Here is a 27,214-nt window from a genome sequence, read left to right as displayed (position 1 = left end):
GCTGATTTGCCTTTCCAAAAAGCAGCACCTTGCATTCATCTAAATTAAACTCCATCTGCCACTCCTCAGCCGATTGGCCCATCTGATCAAAGTCCCGTTATAATCTGAGGTAACCTTTGTTGCTGTCCACTACACTTCCAATTTTGGTGTCATCTGCAAACTTACTAACTGTACCACCTATGCTCACATCCACTTCATTTATATAAATGATGAAAAGTGGTGGACCCAGCACCAATTCTTGTGGCACATTGCTGGTCACAGGCCTCCAGTCTGAAAAGCAACCCTCCACCATCACTCTGTCTTCTATCTTTAATACAGTTCTGTATCCAAATAGTTAGTTCTCCCTGTATTCCATGTGATCTAACTAGCCTACATGAGGAACCTTGTCGAACACCTTTCTGAAGCCCATATAGATCACATCCACTGCTCTGCACTATTCAATCCTCTACGTTATTTCTTCAAAAAACTCCAAGTTCATGAGACATGATTGCCCATACACAAAGCCATGTTGGAGGAGGAGACATCCTCCCTCAGTACAACCGTCATGTTATCCCAAATCAAAAACTGCTTCCCTCTTGCCCCACCCCCGCCACTTTCTATCCTTCCTGTAGCATTTGTATCCTGGAACATTAAGCTGCCAGTCCTGTCCATTCCTGAGCCACATCTCTGAAATTGCTATGATATCCCAGTCCCATGTTCCTAATCATCATGCCCGGAGTTTATCTGCCTTACCTGTTAGGCGTCTTACATTAAACTTCATTAATTTCAATGCATCAACCCACTCGTTCTCTGCTGTATTTCTGCCTGCACTGACTATTTGACTCACTGCTTTTCCCATTCTCAGGCTATCTTTTTTTCTCACTGTTTCCGTGGGTCTTTAAATCCCCCCGAGCAGCTCTAGAAAATCTCCCCACAGGTCTATTGCTCCCCTTCCAACTCAGGTGCAATCTGGCTTCCTTGTACAGGTCACTTCTGCTCCAGAAGAGATTGCGATGATCCAAAAATGTGAATCTCTCTCCCAAACACCAGCTCCTCAGCCACACATTCATCTGCTCTATCCTCCTATTTCTACTGTCATTAGCTCTTGGCGTCAGGAGTAGTGCTCTATATCAAGGACTGCAATTTATCTTCCATGTGATCAATAATGCCCTCCATCGCATCTCATCTCCTCCACTTCTTGCACCTTCGGCCTCAAGCCCCACCCCTACAACCACAATAAGGATGGAACCCCCCACCCCTCCGGTCCTCACATTCCACCCCATGAATCTCTGGATAGAGTACATTATCCTCTACCATTTATGGCACCTACAGTCGTACCCCCCCAACACACAGTATTTCTCTCCCTACCCTTATCTGCGTTCCACAGATTCCATTCCCTCTTCAACTCCGTCGTTAGGTCCCCCCCACCGCTGACTCACTCTGTATACCTGGTACCTTCCCCTGATGCCACACCAAGGTGTAAAACCTGTGCCCACACCTACCCCTTCACCTCCATCAAAGGCCCCAAAGGATCATTTCAAATCCAGCAGAGATTTTTCCTGCACATGCACCCACCTCTTTTACTGCATCCATTGCTCTCTCTGTGGTCTTTCCTACATCGAGAGACAGTGCCAACGTGTTGTGTAGTTCAGAGAACATCTGTGGTCCACATGCACCAAAAAACCCCAGTTGCCTGTGGCCAACCATTTCAGCTTCCCTCTCACTCCCCCAATGACATGCAAATCCTGGGCCGCCTCCACCGCCAATTGAAACGACCCACCAATTAGAGAAAGAACGCCTCATCTTTCACCCCCGGGCCTGGCAACCACACCGGTATCAACATTGACTTCACCAGTTTCCAGATCTCCCCATTCCCCCACCTGTCCAATTTCCTTCCCACCCATCCACTCCACCCTTCTCACTCAACTATTGCAATTACCTCCCACCTGCATCCATTTATCACCACCCCACCCACCTATATATCTCTCAGCCCACTTCCCTCTCCACACTCCTGATGAAAGGTTTATGATCGAAACGTCAATTCTCCTGCTCCTCTGATGCTGCCTGGCCTGCGTGTTCTTTTCCAGCACCACAGTTTTTAACTCTGACTCTCCAGTACCTGCACTCTTTTCTCTCTCCATAATAGAGAGATTATTATCCTTCAGGACCTTTGTTTTTTAAATTCCTGCTTAACTTTCTATATTCTCTCCTCCGAATCTCATCCTTTTCTCTTCCTATGTTAATAATTCCAATATGTACAACAACCTCCTGCTGGTCCCAGTGCAAGGACTGAGGCAAACACTACATCGGACAGATAGGCAGAAAACTAGCCACCAAAAGACTTGACCCACTATCACTAGTATCCTTATTTACAGATGAAGGAGGACACCACTTCAACTGGGACAATACATCCATTCTAGGACAGGCTAAACAGACACACCATGGGAATTCCTAGTGGCATGGCATTCCAACTGGAACTCCATCAATAAACACACCAATTTGGACTCCATTTACTTACTTCTGAGAAAAAGAACCTGAAGTAATATCACCCACCCTAACAGACCAAGACACACAAATAGAAAGTGGAACAGAACACCAGCGCTTCACTGGAGGCTCACTGATGATGTTACCCAGCATGGTGACAAAATGTCTGAGAACAAACCTGCCAACTCAACGAGCAAAATTACAACCTGAACATCTGTAACATGTTGAATGAGGAATTGTCTTGTGGAAGATGTCTTCCACAGAGGAATTACAAAAAGGACTGGGGGAGGTAGTGGGATGGAAACTATCTTTTCAATCTTTCTAGCAGCTGGCTACCAGTTGCAATGATGCTCTCCTCTTGACTGTATTGCAAGAGTCCTGGTGAATGGAGTAAAAGGATTGAAGGCATATGTGCTTTATTAAAGAGGAAAACATACTCAGGAGTATACTGTTTTGAAATAGATCAAAAAGGACTCATCATGACAATATGAAGAGATTTCTCAGTCTTGAAGCACTACTTTACTTTTGGTCTTTTTGATACAGAAATTAGAAGTACTTGATGACGATGCAGTTGAAATGAGCAGTTGTGACCGTGTAACACCTGATGGTGAGCAGCTCCAGAAACAACTAACTCTTAGGGTAAGATCTGTCTACATTGGAGGAAATTCAGCCATTGTTCAAACATGTGCCAACTTTTATCTGTTTACAGTAATTTATTTTTGATGATTTTTTGCTGAAAGAAATGTTTGCCAGAGTTAATATTGAAAAGAATTCTTGGATTAGTTAATTGTATAATTACCAGAGACAACTGCAACAATAATGCCAAGCTGATTGCGCTTGATGTTAGTGAAAAATCTCATTTTCAATTTTCATTATTTATATCAAAGACTTGTTCTGGCTCTCTGCTATCGAGGATGGATTTCGTTCAGGTATTCCTATAAATAACAGTATATACTGAAGGAAGATTTTGTCATAATCACCTTTGTTGAGAGTGTGGTGCTGGAAAAGCACAGCAGGTCATGCTGCATCCGAGTAGCAGGAGAATCGATGTTTCAGGTAAGAGCCCTTCATCAGGAATGAGGCTCATTACTTGTTAGACCTCAATCCTGATGAAAAGCTCTTGCCCAAAACAGCAATTCTCCTGCTCCTTGGATGCAGCGTGACCTGCTATGCTTTTCCAGCACCACACTTTAGACTCTGATCTCCAGCATCTGCAGTTCTCCCTTTCTCCCATAACCACCTTGAGTTAGTTCGCAACATTCTTCAATCTTTTCCTCATTTCCACATGTGCTGAGATCTTGAATAACATACAATTTTGTACAGTTTTAAAATTATAGACTTTCTTGCTCAGATTGAGTTGGGTAAATGAGCAGCTCCATTGAGTCAGAATTCAAACACAGCAGTGCTTCACTGACTCCTATGTGAAATTTGAGTTTATTTTTGGAATTTTTTGTAGTTTTGCCTTGGAAATAAAAAAGAAATAGCCTGGAGCAGGAATAAGAAAGCAACAATTTGGAAACGAGAAAGGAAAACTAAAAGCAAAGAATAACTGTAGAGAATGGGACCTTGTACTAACAAAGGTTGTATTTCAGGAATAGTTACAAATTGTTATTGATATAATTTGTAAAGTTGACAGTTTTAAACAAAACAGCAGCTGATTACTTTACTTTTCATCAGATGTCTGAGCTACTTATCCAGTCTTGTTATTGGAGTGGATGTACTTAGAACAATAATCAGACTGTTTGTCAGCTTGATGCCATATTTAACCCCAAGGTGAACTTTTGATCTCCCATCCACACCTTTGCTCAAACAATCTATTCTGATCTCCATAATATTGTCTAATTCTCCATTCCGCTATCTTGTGAATGGATCCCTTTTGTACTCCCAGACCTGTTTACTCCAATGAATTCCTGATAGACTTTCCATTTTTTCATCCTGTGTAAACTTGATCTGAGCACACTGCTCCTGTGTCCTAATTTGCAATGGGTTCTGCTCACCCATCTTCCCGATTGGTGATCATCTTTGACTCCCAGTCAATCTGAGCTTTCATTTTCAAATTGAGTATTTATACCAATTCCAATATGGCTTCTGCGCGTGCACAGACAAGACCCAATGACCTAACCTTGCCAAACTAGAACTGGTGGAAGGAAGCATTACAAATGTCACCATGTTGTGTGCCCATCCTTGTGTACTCCTCAAAATCCAACCCATCCCTTTGATCAAGCCTTTGGTCATCTCCTTTGTACTCATTGAATCAAAGAATCCCAACAATGTGAAAACAGGCCATCAGCCCATCGAGTCCACTCAGCCTCTGAAAGCATCCCACCCAGGTCACCCCTCTTCTTTTCCCCCCCCCCATCCAATCCCTGTAACCCTGCATTTCCCATGGCTAATCCACCTAACCTGCACTGTGGGAAGAGACCCACGCAGACACGGCACGAGTGTGCAAACTCCACACAGTCGCCCGAGACTGGAATCAAACCTGGGTCTCTGGCACTGTCAGACAGCAGCACTAACTACTGAGACTCAATATCCAATATTTTTTGATAATGCTCCTGTGTGGCAGTGGGATATTTTCAAAGGTAAAAGGTGTTAGATAATATAGTATTAGTTGTATATAATTCGAAATACTATTTGCTTTCCATAATTCATAGAGCTCTGTTTTATTGCCAACTACAGGCTCTGTCAGCCATTTAAATGTGCATTTTAAATTACTATCAGATAAGATGCATTATGCCATATTTGCAATCTCTCAGGATGACTGTCTTTTAAATCAGAGAAAATATTCTTCTATTCAGCTAAAAATGTACAGTTTATGTTAAATTGAGAGCAAGTGAGTGCTCAGAAAATTAGTTTCACTATTTTAGAGGCTTGTTAAAAAGGAAGTGACTAAATTAAGATCCACAGTAGGGATCCAGTTTATCAGCTTCAGCCATCTGATTACATACTTGGAGCACCAAGGTAGCTTCCCAATCTCTCCGTATGATTCCTATGTCCTTCACCTCATGGAACACCAATTATTCTTGTTTCATTCTGCTACTTCAAATGATTGATTGATTAGTTCTTCTCTAAGTTAGCGAATGTATTGAACGGCTTGACTCAACAACCTAATCTCCAACTAACATCATGTTTCTTTCTTAACTCCCTGTTAATGAAAGTCTTCCTCAAATCTCTTTTGTTCACCAAATTTTCAATCATCTCTTGAATGTGTCACATCCACTTCTCCAAAAGTGCAATGTGGTGGAAGTTGCTGCTGAACTTTCTAGTCGTGCTTGTGTGACTTGAAAGATCTTTTAAAAATTAAATAAGAAACATTAGGGACAGATGTATTGTGACATCTGGATATCCTGTGCTTGGCCATGGTGCAGTACAACAGGAAAAGTGCTGTTAATAGTCTACATGCTAAGCATAGGACCGAGGTACCTGTGTGCACAAAATGAATTCTAGCTAAGTGTCTAACATATCCAAACAGGTTAATTAAAATAAGTATGCTTCTAAAGGCTTCCTTTTTATGAGAGCAGTTTGGCTGCAGCAGCTGGTGAAAAAGGAGAGGAGGAGGAGCAAGAGTTCCAATGGAGCAGAAGGCCAGAGAAAAGACTCCTTGGTTCTCTAATGTAGCATTGGGGTACGGAGAGATTGATTAAGATCATTTTTCCAGCAGAAGCCAGGAGGCCTCTTAAGTCCACATAGTGAAGGGAATAGGAATGAGTAGGAACAGAAATCTTTCAAGGAAGCTGGCCCTGAGGAACTGGGTGCAGTTCTGGTCAACGTTCAACTGCTTTTCATGCGCATGTTCACAGTCGATGATTGATTGCAACTCCAGCACATCACACCACAATTTCACTACACACTTCCTGTTTGCTCACTGGCTAATAATCTCAAGTGATAGCACTCATGCCTGCTATTCGTATGTTCAATCTCACCCTCGCATACTTAACACTGCTGCAAGCTTCAGTCCCACATCTTGCAGCTTCCACACAGTAGCAGCTATTCAGTTATGACAGCCATGTGATCTAAGCGACTTGCAATGCAGTTAGTGTGTCGCTCTCTGTCTCTCTATCTTCTCCCTCTTCTTCTCCCCCTCCCTGGGCACATGTTTACATGTAATGGGGCAGCAATAGTGAATCCGTGCTGCAGTGACTGGTGGAGCAATAGACAAGGCAAATTTAACCACTCAACAGGTGACGCATTTGTTCACTTGTTCACTTGTAAATTGTTCACTTTTCGAATGGTAGAAATGTTGAAATCTCTCTTTTCAGGATTTTGGCAAGTCTGTGTGATTGTGTGAAGCAGGTAGACAGGTGTAGAATTACACAGCTGAGCTGAAGTTTGGATGACTTTTAGCTGAACCCTTGTGCCCACCCAGGTTTCTAGAAGTAACCATAAGTGGATCAATGATTTTCAACTTTCATCAGTACAACTAACCTGCCTTACTTGTTATGTGCAAACTAATTACAAAAATTACATATTGGTCCAGCGTTTAATAATTGGTGGTTTAGTTTCAGGATAAGAGGTTGATTGTTTTGAACTTAGTTGTGAAATATCTTCATCCAAACAATTGTGAATCCTTGGAATTCGGTACTCTGGAGGGTTTGTGATGCTACTGTTTTAAATATATTTAAGGCTGAAAGTTATTTTTCGTGTCTGGGGGCGCAGGTGAGAAAATGGAATTAAGACAGAAGATCAGCCATGATAACATTGAATAGTAGGGCAGTTTGAAGGGTTCCAATTGGCTATTCCTGCTGTTTAGTCTGTTCTTATGTAGGGCAATGATTTTCTCTGTCTTGCAACTGCTATGTTGTACAGCTATATTCTATACTTTAATCCTGCCTTAATCCTTGTGAGTCAGAAGGTTGAGGCTTCGAGCTCCAGTCCAGATTTTGAATGTGCAATTGATAATCACAGTTGAATACAAAGTGTTTGGAGGTGTCATTTATTTTTTTAAAAAGCAGATAAACATTTGTCTAGTAACATTGATTCATTTCTTGCTGTGCACCTATGCTTTCTGTACTGTATGCAAGCTCCAAGTCTACTTTATAATGCTTGTTGCATCTTCTTTTTAGAATGACAAAATTAAGTACCTTGAAAATGAACTGGAGAAACAGAAACAGAAATACCTCCATCTTCAGAATTTCACTACAAGTTTAGTTCTTGCAGTCAAAACAAATGACACAGAACAACAGCAGGTAAGTCTGGTGCTGCAGTAGATTCTCCAGTGATCCAACTGTTATTGGATTGTTCAAAGGGCTGCTAGTTTGAAAAAGGTCAACATACACAGGTTAAAATGGTCAATGAGAGAGAAATGTAATAACTTAATTTTGTTCAGTTATGTCAGTAATTCCATGTCAGATTAGTATAGAATAAGGCAAGTGATGAATTGCTCTTTGTAAGCAGTTGTAATCCAGCAATAAGAATGCATTTGTGGTGTTTCTTGAATAATTAAAAATACAAAAAAAATTGAACTTGTCCTGTAGGGTGCCGTGCAATTGTTAAATTGAAGGCTATGTAGTATGCAAAGTTTGATGTTGAATTCCACCTTGATTTATTTAAAAAAAAATTAAAAACTTCTGATATGAGAAACAGATGTTGAATCCAAAAATAGTTTGATACATTGAGGTCATTTCAGCAGGGGGTTGCATGTTCTCCACTTATGCTGATCAGAATACTGCAGAAAGTCTTATGTTTCATAGAATCATAGAATGGTTACAGCACAGGAGGGCATTTGGCCAGCCATATCGATGCCAGCTGTCTGCAAGACCAATTTATTTTATCCCATTCCCAGACCTTACCCTGTGGCCCTGCAAGCATTTTCTCTTTAAGTGCTTATCCAGTTTCTTTTTGAAAACCATAATTGAATCTGCTCTCTCAACCCTCTATGCGTTCCAGAACCTAACTATTTGCTATGAAAAACTCAGTTTTCCCACATATTGCCCTTGATTCTTTTACCTTAAGTCTGTATCTTCTGGTTCTGCCATAAACTTAATTCTTGTCTAGCTAGGTCCTTAATGTTTTTGATGCTCTTCTCAACTTTCTCTAAGGAAACTAACCCAAGTGTTCAAATAAATAGTGACATCCCTCATCTTGGTTTGAGAGATTGTAGTGCCTTCTCTAAAGCCTTTGCATCCTTTCTAAAAGTTTCCTTAGGATTGGATACAAGACTCTTCTATTGTATCAAATTGAGATTTTATAAAGCTTCGCTTTAACTTTCTTAGCATAATATTCTATGTCTCTGTACACTTTGCACATACTGCCAAGTATTGCTATTATAAAATATACTCCTTAATTTGTGTAGCGTCTCCACATTTTCCTAGCCTTCACTGCCTTGCATTTAACTTGCACAGAACTGCCAATACCTCCACCTGTCAGTATCTTGTCTATGTCCTCATGAAGTCTGCCACTATCCTCATAATGCTTTTAAATTTTGTGAAGTAGGGACGACTTTTGGTTCATTTTCCCAAATTCAAACAGAATTACAGAGTAATAGGAAGTGCATTTTCTAGGGTGTGTAAATTTTTAGCATTTTCATTTTTTGGTATATGAGGATTTTACCATGATCATTTTTAAAAAAAAAAGACTTTTAGCAAGCACTTTTATAATATGAAGAGGATTTGATATAACGCAAAAAGATTCAAGTTCCAAAAACTCTTGTTTCATGCTGTAGTTAGTAATGGTTTCTTAACCAGATACTTGAATTGGTTCCATTTTCAGTTGTTTAACAGCTGATACAAGTATTTATATTAAAAAGAAATTGACATTTTCTTATAGATGTTGCTGACAAACTTGCCTCCTGACACCGAATGCAACTTGGATTCGCCTGGCAACCGGGAACAAAGCTAATTAGATTTCCTCTGTATCAGAGGATCTTGCTGCGTGTGAAACAGCATTTTGGAAGTGGTAAAGACTTCAAATTGTTTGTATCAATGTTAAATCTTTTACATGTTTTAAAAACAAGACTGCTTGTGCTACAGCTTGATCATGAGATGAAACAACTGCAGAATAAAATGGATTTTGTTAGCTGTTGTTGTTTTCTTTGATCGGGTGTTGGGATGCATTAGAGGCCATAGTTTGGCTAATAAACATTAAATGCTGCAGAGCATTAAAAGCATCACCCCAAGTTCTCAACAAACAGATATGCCAATTATCTTTGGATGCAGAATATCTACACAAAAACAATATCGTTTTCCCCCCCAGCCCAGGCAGGGATGTATTCTCACTGTACTTCAGCTTCAAATAGGCATGCAGAGTCCTGAGGTTATGAAAGACAGTTTACTCCTGTCCTGTCTTAAATGAGTCCGTGCATGAGCATTCAGTAAGTTTCCATGATTGTGGAGTTGTGGCTTGTAAATAAGGAATGGAAGGTAAGGCTATTCAGCTCCTTCAAGATTCTCCTCCCTGTTTCTGAGACAAATAAAAACACTGTCATGTCTAATGTGCACAAAGCATCTAATCATTGAAAGAAATGAGCACTGTGGAACAATCCTGGTTCAAAGAGTGGCATTGCTGAAGAAATAGTGGGCAATATTGGCAAGTGTTTTTTTCTGAAGCAGTTAACTTGCGAAAACATTGGCTCTGAAGTGACATTTAAATACAAATAAATGAACACATGACTTAACGTAGAACATGGAACAGTACAGGCCAGTCGGTCCACGATGTTGTGCCGAGTGTTTATCTTCTGAAATCCCTATAACACTTGAGGTTTCATCCCACTTATTTTAACCAACAATTCAATACCCTTGGTTAAAATAACATTGTTTTACAGTTTGCGCTTGAAGTGACTGTTGGTTATGGCTTCTCTCATGTCCTTACCCCAACCCCTGTACTGCGGGCCTCGTTATCACATGGTCTGCTATTACACACACCCCATAGTTAGCAACTAATAGTCCCCATTAGTAGTTATTCATTCTCCTAGCTGACCGTCATTTACTTATCTGTTCAATTGTTCTTCTCTCTCTTTGGACTGTATCTTCACCTATCATTTATTCCTTGCCCCCTATCTTCTGCATAAAAACCAGGTTTTTCTTTGCTACCATCAATTCTGAGGAAAGGTCACTCAGCTGAAACATGAGCTCTGATTTCTCTTCACCGATCCTGCCAGACCTGCTGAGCTTTTCCAGAAATTTGTTTTTGTTTGATTTTCAAACATCTGTATTTCGCCAGACTCCTGATGTGTGAAAGCCCTTCTGCCATTTTGTTTAAGTAAATAGTTTTATTAATTTACATGATTGGTCTGGAATGCTGCTTTGGTGACAAATACAATTTTAAATTGAGAGCAAAAACAGAAATTGCAGGCTGAACTCATCAAAACAGTTCTGATGAAGAGTCACTGGATTCTAAATGTTAACTCTGCTTTCTCCCCACAGATGTGCCAAACCTGCTGAGTTTTGCAAAAATTTGTTTTTGTTTCAGATCTCCAGCATCTGCAGTTCTTTGTTCTATTTAAGTTGAGAACCCTTAGCCAGGCAGTGGTTGGACCTGTTGCCATGGCTTTTTAAGATAATTTTAGGATCTCACTTGCAAGTTTCCTGATCAATCAGAGCGCAAGTAGAATGGTGCACTGTATCTGCCAAGGAGGATTTCCAATACAAAGGAACTTGGACTGTTGTGTGACAACTGCCATGGCTCACTATATTTTCACTGCAACTACTTATTCTGATGTCAGAAGCCTAAATTTGATGTGGCCTTTATGCAGTTCTGGTTTTGGGGAAGCTGTTCCAATATGTCTTAATTTATTAGTCCATTGTAGTTAAATTGGCAGACTCCAAAAGTAAAACCGGTTCAAACTACACACATTGCAGTTTTGAGTTGCTAGATTATTTGCCAGTTCTGAGCTGCTGCTATGCAGTCAATTTTGTTTTATTTATAGCCACTTGATGACGCAGTGCACTTTGCATTTAATATACAGTGGCATGGGCTTAAATTATTTATGATGGAGAACATTTGAAAATTTGTGTTTGATGGATATTTGGGAGAGATGCCAGCTGGAGATGCAGTACCTTGCTTCATCAAAGAAAGAGAAACGTGAAAATCTCACCTGCCATCAGTCATGGTCTCTGGGTTGTGCGCAATCTTTTAAAAATTGATTTTATTTTCGCTGTCAACAGAAAGTGTGTCAACAAAATACAAGATTTAAAGCGACGTAAGAATATAGTGTAAAAAATAACAAGTGTTTGAAAAATTAATTTAGCATTCAATTTGATTTGTAATTGGATTGAGTCTTACAATTGTCAGTACTCACACAAATATTGCCCATGCCTGAGTATAGTCTGCACTCTAATGTATTATCCTGTGCCAGGCACATTACAGATAGGCATTAAGGTGGCCCCAAGTAAATTTCTTTTTAAGTCTTGTGTTTCTGCATCTTAATATGGTACCCTTGGTTTTCGGGGATTTTCTTTTATTCCTTCTCTAACCTACTTGAAATTTATATTTCAACATCCTTGCAGTCTCTACATATATTATATCATCTTTGATTCAATAACTAGTATAAAATGTGCCCACTGTTAACACAATTATAACTTTATTCTCCCTGTCCTGCTAGTTTTCTTGGATTTCAATTCCCAGAAAAAACTGAGAACTACTAAACCTCCTCTCAGCTAAATTTTGAAGCAAATAATATGCTTTTGATAATATTGACCCTAAAGTGAGACAGTGTGTGAAGGTAATTTGGTAAATTTTACAGTTATTTGCTTTTGACACTGTGTTTTCCTGGGAAATGACTATAGTATTTGACATCCTTTGTTCAGTGAGCTTGTTGTGTAGGACATTTATTAACTGAAACCCTATTGCGAAACCAGCCAAGGATTTGTCCATGCTGAGTTTTCATTAATCAGTTTCATGACTCATCATCTCATTTGGAAATGAGCTCCTCAAAAACCTTGTGCATGAAATCAGTTAAAAAGAAAGCCACAACCCCTCATATCCGTGCTAATATTGATTTAATGAGTGAACCGAAACTGTGTACACAAAAAATACTTTGGTCAGAATGTAGGAAAATAGATGGTGACACCTTGAAAAATGTCCATATTACAGAGGAAGAAGTGTTGGATGTCTTGAAACTCATGAAGGTGGCTCAGGACTTGATCAGATGTACCCTCACACTCTGTGGGAAGCTTAGAGAAGTGATTACTGGGCCTCTTGCTGAGATATTTGTATCTTCGATAGTCACAATTGAGGTGCCGGAAGACTGGAGGTTGGCAAACATGGTGCCACTGTTTAAGAAGGGTGGTCAGGACAAGCCAGGGAACGATAGACCGGTGAGCTTGACGTCGGTGGTGGGCAGTTTGTTGGAGGGAATCCTGAGGGACAGGATATACATGTATTTGGAAAGGCAAGGACTGATTAGGGATAGTCAACATGGCATTGTGCGGGGGAAATAATGTCTCACAAACTTGATTTAGTTTTTTGAAGTAACAAAGAGGATTGAGGAGGGCAGAGCAGTTGACTTGATCTATATGGACTTCAGTCAGGCGTTCTACAAGGTTCCCTGTGGTAGACTGGCTATCAAGGTAAGATCTCCTGGAATACAGGGAGAACTAGCCATTTAGATACAGAACTGGCTCAAAGGGAGAAGAAAGATGGGGGTGGTGGCGGGTTTTTCAGACTGGAGGCCTGTGACCAGTGAAGTGCCACAAGGATCAGTGCTGGGTCCTCTACTTTTTGTCATTTACATAAATGATTTGGATGCGAGCATAAGAGGTACAGTTAATAAGTTTGCAGATGACACCAAAATTGGAGGTGTGGTGGACAGCGAAGAAGGTTACCTCAGATTACAACAGGATCTTGACCAGATGGGCCAATGGGCTGAGAAGTGGCCGATGGAGTTTAATTCAGATAAATGCAAGGTGCTGCATTTTGGGAAAGCAAATCTTAGCAGGACTTGTACACTTAATGGTAAGATCCTAGGGAGTGTTGCTGAACAAAGAGACCTTGGAGTGCAGGTTCATAGCTCCTTGAAAGTGGAGTCGCAGGTAGATAGGATCGTGAAGAAGGTGTTTGATATGCTTTCCTTTATTGGTCAGAGTATTGAGTACAGGAGTTGGGAGGTCATATTGTAGCTGTACAGGTCATTGGTTAGGCCACTGTTAGAATATTGCATGCAGTTCTGGTCTCCTTCCTATCGGAAAGCTGTTGTGAAACTTGAAAGAGTTCAGAAAAGATATATACAAGGATGTTGCCAGGGTTGGAGGATTTGAGTGTTCCTTCCCAGTTGGGGAACGCTTTTGCGGTCCAGGACATTCTACAGGTGACCATTCTCCAAGACTGACTTCGGGACAGGCAGCAGCGAAAAGTGGCTGAGCAGAGGCTGATAGCCAAGTTCAGTACCCAAAAGGAAGGACTCCACTGGGACCTTGGGTTCATGTCACATTACAGGTGACCACCATTGCACCACACACACACGCACGCACGCACACGCACGCACACACACGCTCGCGCGCACACATATGCACAGGCATTCCTATATACATACACACACGTATACATAGACACGCACACATGCATGCACTCACAAACGCTCCCACACTCTCATGTGCACCCCCTCACAGACTTAGACACTCTACACTCTCACGTACACACACTCACACTCAACCCCCTAGCCCAGACAGACAGACACACGCATGCACAAATATACATATACATTTTTGGGGTGAATTTGTACTTGCATGAATTCATGTAAAACTCTGTTATCTCATATTTTAGATTAGAATCATTCTAAACATTATGGCACAGACATGGAACACAGGGGGCTAACACACTCAACATCTTATCAGGGCTAACACCAATTGTTACAGTTAACCTGAGAATGTAACTTTTTAAAAAAAAGTTTTGTGATTTACACATGAAAGAAGTGAAACTATCGTGGTATTTGAACAGATGAAAGACTCCATAAACAATCAAGGTATTTTTCAATGTATAATTTTAGTTACATCACACTATGTAAATTTTTGCTATAAATTCTGTGTCTTACAATTGTGTCCTCCACAACCACCTGATGAAGGGGCGGTGCGCCGAAAGCTAGTGCTTCCAATTAAACCTATTGGACTATAACCTGGTGTTGTGTGATTTTTAACTTTAAACGCAAGGATTGGTGCTGGGTCCGCTACTTTTTGTCATTTACATAAATGATTTGGATGTGAACATAAGAGGTACCGTTAGTAAGTTTGCAGATGACACCAAAATTGGAGGTGTACTGGACAGCGAAGAAGGTTACCTCAGATTACAATAGGATCTTGATCAAATGGGCTCAGAAGGGACAGACAGAATTTAATTCAGACAAATATGAGGTGCTGCATTTTGGGAAAGCAAATCTTAGCAGGACGTATACACTTAATGGTAAGGTCCTAGGGAGTGTTGCTGAACAAAGAGACCTTGGAGTGCAGGTTCATAGCTCCTTGAAAGTGGAGTCGCAGGTAGATAGGATAGTGAAGAAGGCGTTTGGTATGCTTTCCTTCATTGGTCAAGAGTATTGAGTACAGGAGTTGGGAGGTCATGTGGCTGTACAGGACATTGGTTAGGCCATTGTTGGAATATTACGTGCAATTCTGGTCTCCTTCCTATCAGAAGGATGTTGAGAGACTTGAAAGGGTTCAGAAAAGATTTACAAGGATGTTGTCAGAGTTGCAGGATTTGAGCTGTAGGGAGAGGCTGAACAGGTTGGGGCTGTTTTCCCTGGAGTGTCGGAGGGTGACCTTTATAGAGGTTTACAACATTATGATAGGATAAATAGACAAAGTCTTTTCCCTGGGGTCGGGAAGTCCAGAACCTTAGGGCATAGGTTTAGGATGAGAGGGGAAAGATATAGAAGAGACCTAAGGAGTAACAGAGGGTGGTACATGTGTGGAATGAGCTGCCAGAGAAAGTGGTGGAGGCTGGTACAATTGCAACATTTAAAAGGCATCTGGATGGGTATATGAATAGGAAAGGTTTGGAGGGATATGGACTGGGTCCTGGCAGGTAGATTGGGTTGGGATATCTGGTCAGCATGGACCGAAGGGCCTGTTTCCATGCTGTACATCTCTATGACTCTCTAGCTTGAGTAAATTATGGTGATACAGGGCTGAATCGTTTATTTTTTGGCTGCTTTAAGTTGCATCCAGGTAGTTTTTGGTGGGTTTCTTTCTGCAAAGCCCAAGTGAGATGTCTTGGCATATCTTATCAAACTTACCTCATTAACTACTTACCCCATCCTTATGGTGTTTCTCTAGCCAATTCTATCCACATCTTGCCACGTGCCATTCTTAGGAAAACCTGCCACTGATATCCACCAGAAAGCCAACATCCCAGGCACCAATAATGTGTTTAAAAGACTTTTGTGATCCTAGATAAGCACTGGCATTCTGAAAGTGCCCTGTCTGGTGATGCATATTCATGCAGAAGACGTCAGAGGAGGGAACATTAGGGTTGTAGTTCTTGGCCAGCAATCTGGAGGACTTCTCCTCCCCAGAGTAAAGCCAGAGAAGGTCACACTACTGGGATTTAGCATGCTGGTCAGAGATCACCACTTGCGCCACTGTAGTGTTCATGGTCTGGAGGTACAGTCAGAAGTGCTGCAGGAACATCAATGACCTCTGCTCTGCTAAGTTCAGTGTCTCTCTCTGCTACTTTGTACCAAGACTTATACTTCACCACTCTCGCATTTGTTTCCAGCATCTTTCCTCACTTGGTCTGGCCCCCTTCAGACGATGACCGTCTCTGCAGTGCCTGCTCACTGCATTTTGATCACTTAAAACTGCACTAGCAGCTATGCCAGCCACTTTCATCTCACTGAATCCTTCCCTTTCATCTTTTCCCAATAGAAGGCCGGTACAATTATAACATTTTAAAGGTATCTGGATGGGTATATGAATAGGAAGGGTTTAGAGCAATTTGGGTCAAGTCCTGGTGTGCAGTTCTGGTCTCCTTCCTATCAGAAAGATGTTGTGAAACTTGAAAGGGTTCAGAAAAGGTTTACAAGAATGTTGCCAGGGTTGCAGCATTTGAGCTATAGGGAGAGGCTGAACAGGCTGGGGCTGTTTTCCCTGGAGCGTCAGAGGCTGAGGGGTGACCTTATAGAGGTTTACAAAATTGAGGGGCATGGCTATGATAAATAGGCAAAGTCTTTTCCCTGGGGTCAGGGAGTCCAGAACTAGAGGCCGTAGGTTTAGGGTGAGAGGAGAAAGATAAAAGAGACCTAAGGGGCAACTATTTCATGCAGGAGGTGGTATGTGTATGGAATGAGCTGCTAGAGGAAGTGGTGGAGGCTGGTACAATTGCAACATTTAAGAGGCATTTGGATGGGTATATGAATAGGAAGGATTTGGAGGGATATGGGCTGGGTGCTGGCCTGTGGGACTAGATTGGGTTGGGATATCTGGTCGGCATGGATGGGTTGGACCAAAGGGTCTCTTCCTGTGCTACATCTCTCTATGACTAAGACAGCCTATGATCAGGCAGAAGGGGCCTGGATAGCTGAAAGGTTGCCCTAACATGAGGCTCATAACAGAGAAAGTGAGGACTGCAGATGCTGGAGATCAGAGCTGAAAATGTGTTGCTGGAAAAGCGCAGCAGGTCAGGCAGCATCCAAGGTTTTTGAGGACTGCAGATGCTGGAGATCTTGGATGCTGCCTGACCATGAGGCTCATAACGCATTGAGGTGAGAATCCATTTGTTTGCAGGTGAAAACTGAGATCGCTCCTGCAGGATGGAAAGACATTGATATCCCACTGACTTGAGTCATTCTGCTGCAGCTCGCTCTCAATAACCCCACTTCATTCATTGCACATCACTCCATGCGACTGGCTGTGATTCCTTTTCTCAATTTTATCCTGTAGGTGCCAGCAGAATGCCCACTACCCCAACAGAGAGGTGGGCTATTCAGCCGGACACCACTTGCTCAATCTCTGAAAAACAGTTCTGAGGCCTCTGAGGAAACATTGGCAATATTGCCTCCTGTACACCCCACCAACCCAGACACTATCGCACACTTAGAAAATTTGGGAGCACAGTCTGGTGAGCATCTGGCCAAGGAGGAAAGGATTCAAACTGCTGACCCTTGAACAACTGTCAAAGTCCAGGCACTCACTGTCTCCCCAGGCAGGAGAAAATCCTGAGGTATTGACATTCGGGCATTTTGTCCACCTTTACAAGGGAAAACAGGAGCAGCAGACAAATAGATCAGGCCCAGTGGCCTTTATTTGCTCAAAAAGGTGCAGCTGTACAACGGGGAACCAGTTGCTTTGTGCTGACTGCCTTGGTGGACAGCTGAGTGACTGCAGTGGAGGTTCCGGTCCAAGACTCGGTCTGCTGGAGAGGCTAATGTAGTTGCACTCTATCTCCGTAGTCCTTAGTCGTCAGCATGATGAACAACCTGGCCCACGTGCCGATTGTGTCTTCCTCACAAGGAGGCAGAGTGGTGACTGTAGCCACGCAGCCAGATAAGGAACTGTGTACACATCCCGCAAAAATCTTCCCTGAGGACATTCAGACTGTGGAGGAAATTGGTCAGGCCTTCCCTCTTCACCCTACCTGTTCTCCCCCTGCCACCCAATCTCTTCAACCCTTGGGCATTGAAGCCAAGAACAGTCAATGACTCTGGCAGGATGATCCATCTAAATCTCTATGGCTAATGGGCTTCATAGCCACACAGGCTCCCTTCACCCATCCTTTGTGTACACTTTATCAAGGGTGACAGCTAACCACATGAAGTATCATATTAGGAAAAAATGTTACTGGTTCAATATTATGTCTGTTTGTTTAGTTCACTGTGAAGCCACAAATGTGACTGTAAACAAACAGGAGGCTGGAAAAACACAGCAAGCTTCCTGTTTGACTACTTTAGATTCCAGTATCTGCAGTTTTTTCGGTCTCTAACAAATATGACTGTGCCCAGCTTTGTGACCATACACAGATCATGGATCAGAGTTTGCTGCAGCAAGTGGAAGTGCGATAAATGAGACATGTATAGGGCAAGGGGATCTGCTGGGACCATTGCCCCATGTAGTCACACTTCCCAATTCTTTCCCTGTCCTCAGTGATTATACTGTACACAGAGCTAGTGCATTATGGTTGCAAGGAATTAGATAAACTTGCAGGTTGTGTCCTGAACTGTGCATGGATCTGTGTGTAAGGACCTCATTAGTGGGTCTTGCAGTTCCCTCCAATGCATGTCAAGATACTTAGCCCACTTGCTCCACTGTGTCCATAGTAATTTTCTTCCACAGTGTTCAGGAACTCAGTCATTGTCATCTGGTCTGGCCTACAAGCGACTTCAGAGCCACAGCACTGTTGTTGACTCTTGCTGAGATATTTGTATCTTCGAGGTGCTGGAAGACAGGAGGTTGGCTCACATGGAGCCACTGTTTAAGAACGGTGGTAAGGACAAGCCAGGGAATTATAGACCAGTGACCCTGACATTGGTGGTGGGCAAGTTGTTGGAGAGAATCCTGAGAGGCAGGATGTACATGTATTTGGAAAGGCAAGGACTGATTAGGGATAGGCGAAAGTGAGTACTGCAGATGCTGGAGATTAGAGTCAAGATTAGCGTGGTGCTGGAAAAGCATAGCAGGCCAGGCAGCATCCAAGGAGCAGGAAAATCAACATTTTGGGCGAAAGCCCTTCATCCTGATGAACGGCTTTTGCCCAAAAGGGTCGATTTTCCTCCTCCTCAGTTGCTGCCTGACCTCCCGTGCTTTTCCAGCACCACGCTAATCTTGACTCTGATTAGAAATAGTCAACATGACTTTGTGCATGGGAAATCATGTCTTACAAACTTGATTGAGATTTTATTTGAGGAAGTAACAGAGTATTGACATGGGCAGAGCAGTAGACGTGATCTATATGGACTTCAGTAAGGCATTCGACAAGGTTCCCCATGGGAGACTGGTTAACAAGGTTAGGTCTTATGGAATACAGGGAGAACTAGCCATTTGGATACAGAACTGGCTCAAAGCTCGAAGTTAGAGGGGATGGTGGAGGGTTGTTTTTCAGACTGGAGGCCTGTGACCAGTGGAGTGCCACAAAGATTGGTACTGGGTCCGTTACCTGTCGTCATTTATATAAAGGATTTGGATGTGAGCTTAAGAGGTATAGTTAGTAAGTTTGTAGATGGCACCAAAATTGGAGGTATAGTGGACAGTGAAGAATGTTACCTCAGATTACAATGGGATCTTAATCAGATGTGCCAATGGGCTGAGGAGTGGCAGATGGACTTTAATTTAGAAAAATGTGAGGTGCTGCATTTTGGGAAAGCAAATCAGAGCAGGACTTATACTTAATGGTAAGGTCCGAGGGAGTGTTGCTGAATAAAGAGACCTTGGAGTGAGGTTCATAGCTCCTTGAAAGTGGAGTCGCAGGTAGATAGGATAGTGAAGAAGGTATTTGGTATGCTTTCCTTTATTGGTCAGAGTATTGAGTACAGGAGTTGGGAGGTCATGTTGCATCTGTACAGGACATTGGTTAGGCCACTTTTGGAATATTGCATGCAATTCTGGTCTCCTTCCTATCAGAAGGATATTGTGAAACTTGAAAGGGTTCAGAAAAGACTTACAAGTATGTTGCCAGGGTTGGAGGATTTGAGCTATTGGGAAAGGCTGAACAGGCTGGGGCTGTTTTCCCTGGAACATCGGAGACTGAGGGGCATGGATAGGATAAATAGACAAAGTCTTTTCCCTAGAGTGGGGGAGTCCAGAACTAGAGATCATAGGTTCAGGGTGAGAGGGGAAAGATATAGAAGAGACCTAAGGGGCAATGCTTTCACACAGAGGATGATGCACGTGTGGAATGGGCTGCCAGAGGACGTAATGGAGGCTAGTACAATTATAACATTTAAAAAGCATCTAGATGGGTCTATGAATAGGAAGGGTTTGGAGGGGTATGGGCTGAGTATTGACAGGTGGGACTAGATTGGGTTGGGATATCTGGTCAGCATGGACGAGTTGGACCGAAGGGTCTGTTTCCGTGCTGTACATCTCTATGACTCTGACTCTCAACTGCCCTCTGTAATGGCTGAGAAAGCCACTCAGTTGAGACTTTGTAGTAATTGATAGGAGTAAAAAATGAAACAGGCTGGACTCTCATCATCAAGCTGAGCACCAGATACAGCTGCAGAATCGGCCCTGTTAGTGTTTCTTACTAGCATCTAGGGCGTGGGCCAAATTTGGGAGAGCACTCGCACACTATTTGAGCACCAGCCTGATATGGTCACATTCACAGAATCATACCTTAAAGACAATGTCCCAGACACTACCTTCGCTGTTCATGGATATATCCTGTCTCAGATCCAACAGAGGTGGTGGTGCAATGGAGTGCATTCAGGGGAGAGTTGCCCTGGGAGTGTTCAAAATTGGCTCTGGACTCCATGAAGTATTTTGGCTTCAGGTTAAACATGGACAAGGAAAGATCCTGATTGCCATATATTATCCTCCCATGGCCAATGAATCAATACTCCTCCAAGTTGAACAACACTTGAGGAAGCACTGAGGGTAACGAGGGTGCTAAACGTACCCTGGGTGGGAGATTTCACAAGTGGCTCAGCAGCAGTACTACTGATCAAGCTAGTTGAGTCCTGAAAGACATAACTGCTTGACTGGGTTCTATGACTAATAGTGAGGGAACTAACAAGAGGGAAATGCCTATTTGAACTCATCCATCCCAATCTGCCAGCTGCAGTTGCATCTGTCCATGAGTGACCCATCAACGGCAGCAGAAGTGTACTGCAGCACAATCTACAACATCATCGCCCAGTATATCCCCCACTCAACCATTACCATCAAGCCAGGCACAATCTTGGTTTAATGGAGAATGCAGGAGGGCATACCCAAAAATAAAACGTAAATATGGTGAAGCTATGAAACAGGTCTACTTGCGTGTCAAACAGCACAAGCAGCAAGTGATAGAAGGACATAAGCAATCACACAACAAAAATCCAAATCTAAGCACTGGAGTCTTATTACAGCCAGTCATCAATGGTGGTAAACAATTAAGCAACTCATGGGAGGAGGCTCCAAAAAGATCCCCTTTCTTAATCATGGAAGAGCCCAACACATCAGTATAAAAGATAATCCCCATGAATACATTCTCCAAATCTCCTTCCTGTCCCTGGTCTCCCATCCTCCTTTGCCCTTACTTTCCGCAGATGGACAGTATGTTACAAAAGAAAAGAGAGGACCCAGCAGTGATCCTTGTAGAACATCACTAGTCATAGGCCTCCAGTCAAAAAAACACCCCTCCACAACTACACTTTGTCTTCTGTCGCCAAGCTAATTTTGTGTCCAACTTGCCAATTATCATGGATTCCATGTGATTTAATCTTCAGCACTAACCTACTATGAAGGACCTTTACAAATGTTTTAGTAAAGTCCATGTAAACAATATGCACTGCCCTACCCTCATCTATCATCTTTGTTATTTCCTCAAAAGAAAACTCAACCAAGTTTATGAGATAAGATCAACCCTGCATAAAGCCATGCTAGTCCAGTCTCCTGCAAATACAAGTAAATCCTGTCCCTAAGAATCTTCTCTGATAATTTCCCTCCAATTTATGTAATGTTCACCAGCCTATAAGTTTCTGAATTATCCCTGTTGCCTTTCTTGAATAAAGGAACAGCATTGGCTATTGTCTAGTCTTCTGGAATCTTCACCTATGGCTAAAGAGGATACAAAAATCTCTGTCAAGATTCCAGCAATTTTCTTCCTTTCTTCCCTCAGCATCCTGAGATAAATCCTTTCAGACCCTGGGGATTTTACCTTGACATTTTTCAAGTAGCACCAACACTACCTCCTTCTTAATATTCACATGCCAATATCCCCATCTAACCCTACCAGCATCCACGTATTTCTCCTTGGTGAATACCAATGGAAAGCATCCACTTCCTTTAGCTCCACACAAATTTCTTCCTTTGTCCTTGAGTGGATCTAACCTTTCTCTAGTTCCCCTCTTACCCCAAGGTAGGTATGAAATGTCTTTGGATCATCTTTAATCCTACTTGCACTGGGTATTTCATGGCTGCTTCTAGTCCTCCTAGTTTCTTATTAAAATTATTTTCTGCTTGTTTTATACTCCACAAGGGCCTTCTTTCATTTCTGTTTCCTGAACCTTTTTCTTTTTCACTAAACTTGCAACACCTTTTGCCATCCTTATCTTTCATTCGCACAGGAACATGCTGATCTTGAACTCTGGTCAATTGGTTTTTTAAAGAGTCTTACAGGTCAGATATGATTTACCCCAAATCCAATTTCTCCAGTTCCTGCCTAATGCTATTGTATTTAGCCTTCCCACAATTTAGCATTTTCACCTGAGAACCAGTGTTATCCTTTTCAAAAACTAACTTAAAACTTATAACATTACATTCACTGTCCCCAAAATGCTCCCCTACTGAAATTTCAATCACCAGATCAGACTCATTCTCTAATACCAGGTCTATAACGGTTCCTTCCCAGTTGGATTATCCAATATTGTTTCAAGAAACAATGCTGGGTGCACTTAACATCTTTTGCCCCATCTAACCCCTGGCACTAAGGGGGTCCCACTGAATATTGAGGAAATTAAAATTGCCCACTATAACAACCCTGTTTTACATCTTACCATGATCTGTTTTCATATCTGTTCCTCTAATTCCTGCTAGCTATCGGGAGGGTTTTAGGATAACCCCATCAGAGCAGTTGCACTTTTCTTAGCCTTATGTTCAACCTATATGGCCTCGCTGGATGATCCCCCTGAGATGTCCTGTCTTAGCTGTTATATTCTCCTTAATCAGTATTGCAACTCTCCCACTGCTTTTACCTCCCTCTCTTTCATGCCTGAAACCCTAAACCCTGGAACATTGAGCTGCCAGTCCTGCCTTTCTCTCAAGTAAGTTTGTGTAATGGCTGCCACAAGGTAGCTCCAAGTTCTAAGCTATTTGCCTTATCTGTCATAGTCCTTGCATTAAACTAGACTGCTAGTCCCTCTGGTAAAAACAATGACTGCAGATGCTGAAAACCAAATACTGGATTAGTGGTGCTGGAAGAGCACAGCAGTTCAGGCAGCATCCAACGAGCAGCGGATTTTGCTGCTCGTTGGATGCTGCCTGAACTGCTGTGCTCTTCCAGCACCACTAATCCAGTATATGCTAGTTCCTCTGGGTTCATTAATCTGGCTGTGCCCCTCTCTTCTCTTCCAGTGCTGCACAAGCTGACCTACTGCTCTGACTTTAAGCACCTCTCCAACATTTCCCCCCCCCCCCCCCCCCCCGAGCTCCCCCCTAGCTTGGCCACACTTATTTAAACCCTCCTGAGTGGCACAAGCAAATCTCCCTGCTAGGATATTGTTGCCTCTCCAGGTGAAGTGCAACCCATCATTCTTATACAGGTCCCACCTACCCTGGAAGCGATCCTAATGATCTATGTATCTGAATCCTTCGCTGCTATGCCAGCTCTTTAACCACAGAGTACAGGAAGGCATGCCAGGAACAGCATCAGGCATACCTAACAATGAAGTGTTAACCTGGTGAAGCTACCAAACAGGACCACTTGCATGTCAAATGGCATAAACAGCAAATAATATATAGAGCTAACCGATACCACACCCAATGGATCAGATCTAAGCTCTGCAGTCCTTCCGCATCCAGCCGTGAATGATAGTGGGCAACCTTGTTGGGTAGACAACTCACTGGAGGAGGAGGTTTCACAAATATCCCCATCCTCAGTGATGGAGGAGCCCAGCACATCAGCATAAAAGGTAAGGCTGATGCATTTGCAACAATCTTCAGCCAGAAGTGCTGAGCGGATGATCCAACCTCCTCCAGTAGTCCCCAGCATTACAGATACTGGTCTTCAGCTAATTCAATTCACTCCATGTGATATCAAGAAATGGTTGGAGACACTGCATACTGCAAAGGCTATGGGCTCTGACAATATTTCAGCAATAGTACTGAAGACCTGTGCTCTAGAACTTGCTGCTTCCCTAGCTAAGCTCTTCCAGTACAGTTACAGCATTGGTATCTACCCAACAATGTGGAAAATTGCCCAGGTATGTCCTATACATAAAAAGGAGGACAAATCCAACCTGGCCAATTACAGCCCCATCAATCTACTCTTGACCACCAGTAAAGTGATGGAAGGTGTCATCAGCAGTGCTATCAAGCAGCACCTGCTGAGCAACGACCTGCACAGTGACGCCCAGTTTGAGTTCCACCAGAGCCACTCAGCTCCTGGCTTCATTACAGCCTTGGTTCAAACATGGAAAAAGGAGCTGAATTCTGGTCTTTGACGTCAAGGCTGCATTCTGTCGAATGTAGCATCAAGGAGCCTGTTACGCTTCTTCCACAATGCTGTTACAAAATTCATGAGTATTGATTAAAAAAAAATGAGGGAATGGTACATTTCCAGTTCAGGATAGTGTGTGGCTTGGAGATATTGCCTTCCTGTTTTTGCCTTCCTCAATTATCGATTTCATGGGTTTGCAAAGTGATTTCAATTAGTCTTGATGGGTTTCCGCAGAACATTCTCAATATAATTAGTGTGCTAATTTTCAATGCAAAGGTTTGAGGTTTGTTTAAGAATCCCTACCATGTGGAAACAGGCCATTTGGCCCAACAAGTCCACGCCGACCCTCAGAAAAGCATCCCATCCAGACCAGTCACCCCACTCCCCTGTAGCCAATGCACCTAACCTACACATCCTTGAACACTGGCTAATTTAGCATGTGATTTGTACATTTTTGGACTGTGGGAAGAAACCAGAGCACTAAGCAGAACCTCACAAGGACATGGGGAGCATGTGCAAACTGCGTACAGATACTTACCTGAGGGTGGAATCAAACAAATGTCCCTGGTGCTATGAGGCAAACTACTAAGCCACTGTGCTGCCATTAGAAAGGGACCATTTGGCCCATCGAGTCTGCACCTACCCTCCAAAGACCATCCCACCCAGACCCAGCTCCCACCCTATTCTCTTAACCCAGCATTTACAATGGCAAATCGCCATACTAGGACGTCAATCCATGGAGAGAATGTGCAAATGCTCCACAGACAGTCGCCCTAGTCTGAAATCAAACCTGGGTCCCTGGTGCGGTGAAGCAGCAATTCTAGCCACAAAGCTACAGTGGCACCCTTTTCTTTTTCCAGCTTGGTTGCTGTTAGAGCAAGTTCTTCTGTGAAAACCAAATTTTTCACCATTCTTGAACTTCAATTAAAAAAAAACTTAACTTCTGAGCTGAGTTTTGTTTTAACAAAATTGAATTTCTGCCAATGCCACGTAAAAGTGGGTGAAGTCTATTCATCCTTCACGGCCCATTGATATTTACATTACCACAACAGCACCTTTGTATTTATATATGGTTTTTAATGTACTAAAATGTCACGATGTACTTTAAAGGAGTGTTAACTAACAGAATTTATCCCTGAGCCTCATACCATTAAGTCAGATAGCCAAAAGCCTAGTCAAACCAAATGGTTCAGAAGGAACATCTTCGAAGAAGAAAAGGAGGTGAGGTGATTTCTAGACCTGACAGTCTTGGATCTAAAAGCATATGCACAAATAGTGGAGTAATAAAAATTGAGGATGTGCTGTGGCCATAACAGGACAAAGGTAGATATCTTCAGGTGGTGGCACTTGAGGAGATTAGTGATAGGAAGTGCAAGACCGCAGGGGTCTTTGAAAGCTCAGTGAGAATCTTAAAGTAGAAGCATTACATCATGTGAGAATGTAGGTGACTGAGCGCAGGCATAAAGAGTGAATGGGATGTGATGAGCATAATTTTAAAAAAACTTCATTATAGTATAAGAAAACAAGGTACCCAGTAAATCCACGGCAAGATTCACACTTGTGAAAATATATTCACTGTGTGCTCTTCATGTTCCAACAGAATTTACTTTGTAATTAGTTCAGCAAAGCCATTTGAAGTAGCTCTAATGTTAACTCTGCGTTAACTGTCTAATTATAATATTTTGTAAACAAAGCTTATCTGTGCTTAAAATGGACACACAACTATACAAGATGATTCCCAGTTCTTGTTGATTCACTGCAGCCAGAACAGACAGATTGTGGTGTTATGTCAAGATTCGATGACGAAAACACATGAAATAATTCATGGCCTTACAGGACTGTCCATTGAAGCCTCAAAAGATGTAAAGACTCGAAGGCCTCTGTAATGTTCCAACAAAAGATTGGAAGGACTGTGCAAAAAACTCCAGCATAACTGACTTAGTTTTGATGAATACATGTTCTATAAAACTAACACCAGCAACCATTCTGTTGGATTGTGATTAACAACTGGCAAATAGTGCTATTTTATCCTGTTGAATTATTTCATTCTTAAGATATTAGTTGACCTGATGATTAGTACCAGGAATTTTAGTTTTTCATTCAGATATGCAATATTTTGCTTTCATTGAATTTTCAACATTACATCTTAAGTGTTTGAAAGTTATTTATATAGGTTCGTTAGAGAATAGCAGATCTAAGAAATAAACCATTTTCAATAATGTATTGCAGCTGCATTGGTAAACACACATTGTCTTGGAAATGACATTTCAGGGTTCAAGCCATTTTACTCACTTAAAAGTAGACTGAAGACAGAATGATGGGATAGGCTCACACAGACTAGAGTCTAAAATATACAAGGTAAAAACAATGACTGCAGATGCTGGAAACCAGATTCTGGATTAGTGGTGCTGGAAGAGCACAGCAGTTCAGGCAGCATCCGAGGAGCAAGAAAATCAACATTTCATGCAAAAGTCCTTCATCAGGAATAAAGGCAGAGAGCCTGAAGGGTGGAGAGATAAGCTAGAGGAGGGTG

At 42.3% G+C, this 27,214-nt stretch overlaps 1 protein-coding gene across 10 annotated transcripts in view; it reads left to right on the top strand.

The window, feature by feature from the left end:
• The window catches only part of hdx (highly divergent homeobox), an 87,683-nt gene extending 78,197 nt beyond the window's left edge, over window positions 1-9,486 (top strand). For 8 of the 10 annotated variants that reach the window (XM_072594770.1, XM_072594768.1, XM_072594767.1 and 5 more), the window contains 3 exons: window positions 3,007-3,102; window positions 7,527-7,649; window positions 9,229-9,485. In XM_072594770.1, coding sequence (XP_072450871.1) covers window positions 3,007-3,102; window positions 7,527-7,649; window positions 9,229-9,300 — 291 coding nt within the window. In that variant the 3' untranslated portion in view covers window positions 9,301-9,485. Of the gene's footprint in view, window positions 1-3,006; window positions 3,103-7,526; window positions 7,650-9,228 lie in introns of all 10 variants that reach the window. The other 2 variants (XM_072594772.1, XM_072594764.1) reach the window with 1 other exon arrangement.
• The last annotated feature ends 17,728 nt before the right edge of the window (window positions 9,487-27,214 follow it).

Source organism: Chiloscyllium punctatum, chromosome 25, assembly GCF_047496795.1.
Source record: "Chiloscyllium punctatum isolate Juve2018m chromosome 25, sChiPun1.3, whole genome shotgun sequence".
Classification (NCBI taxonomy): domain Eukaryota; kingdom Metazoa; phylum Chordata; class Chondrichthyes; order Orectolobiformes; family Hemiscylliidae; genus Chiloscyllium; species Chiloscyllium punctatum.
The sequence above is the reverse complement of the archived record's forward strand: the minus strand, read 5'-3'. Positions and strand labels throughout refer to the sequence as shown.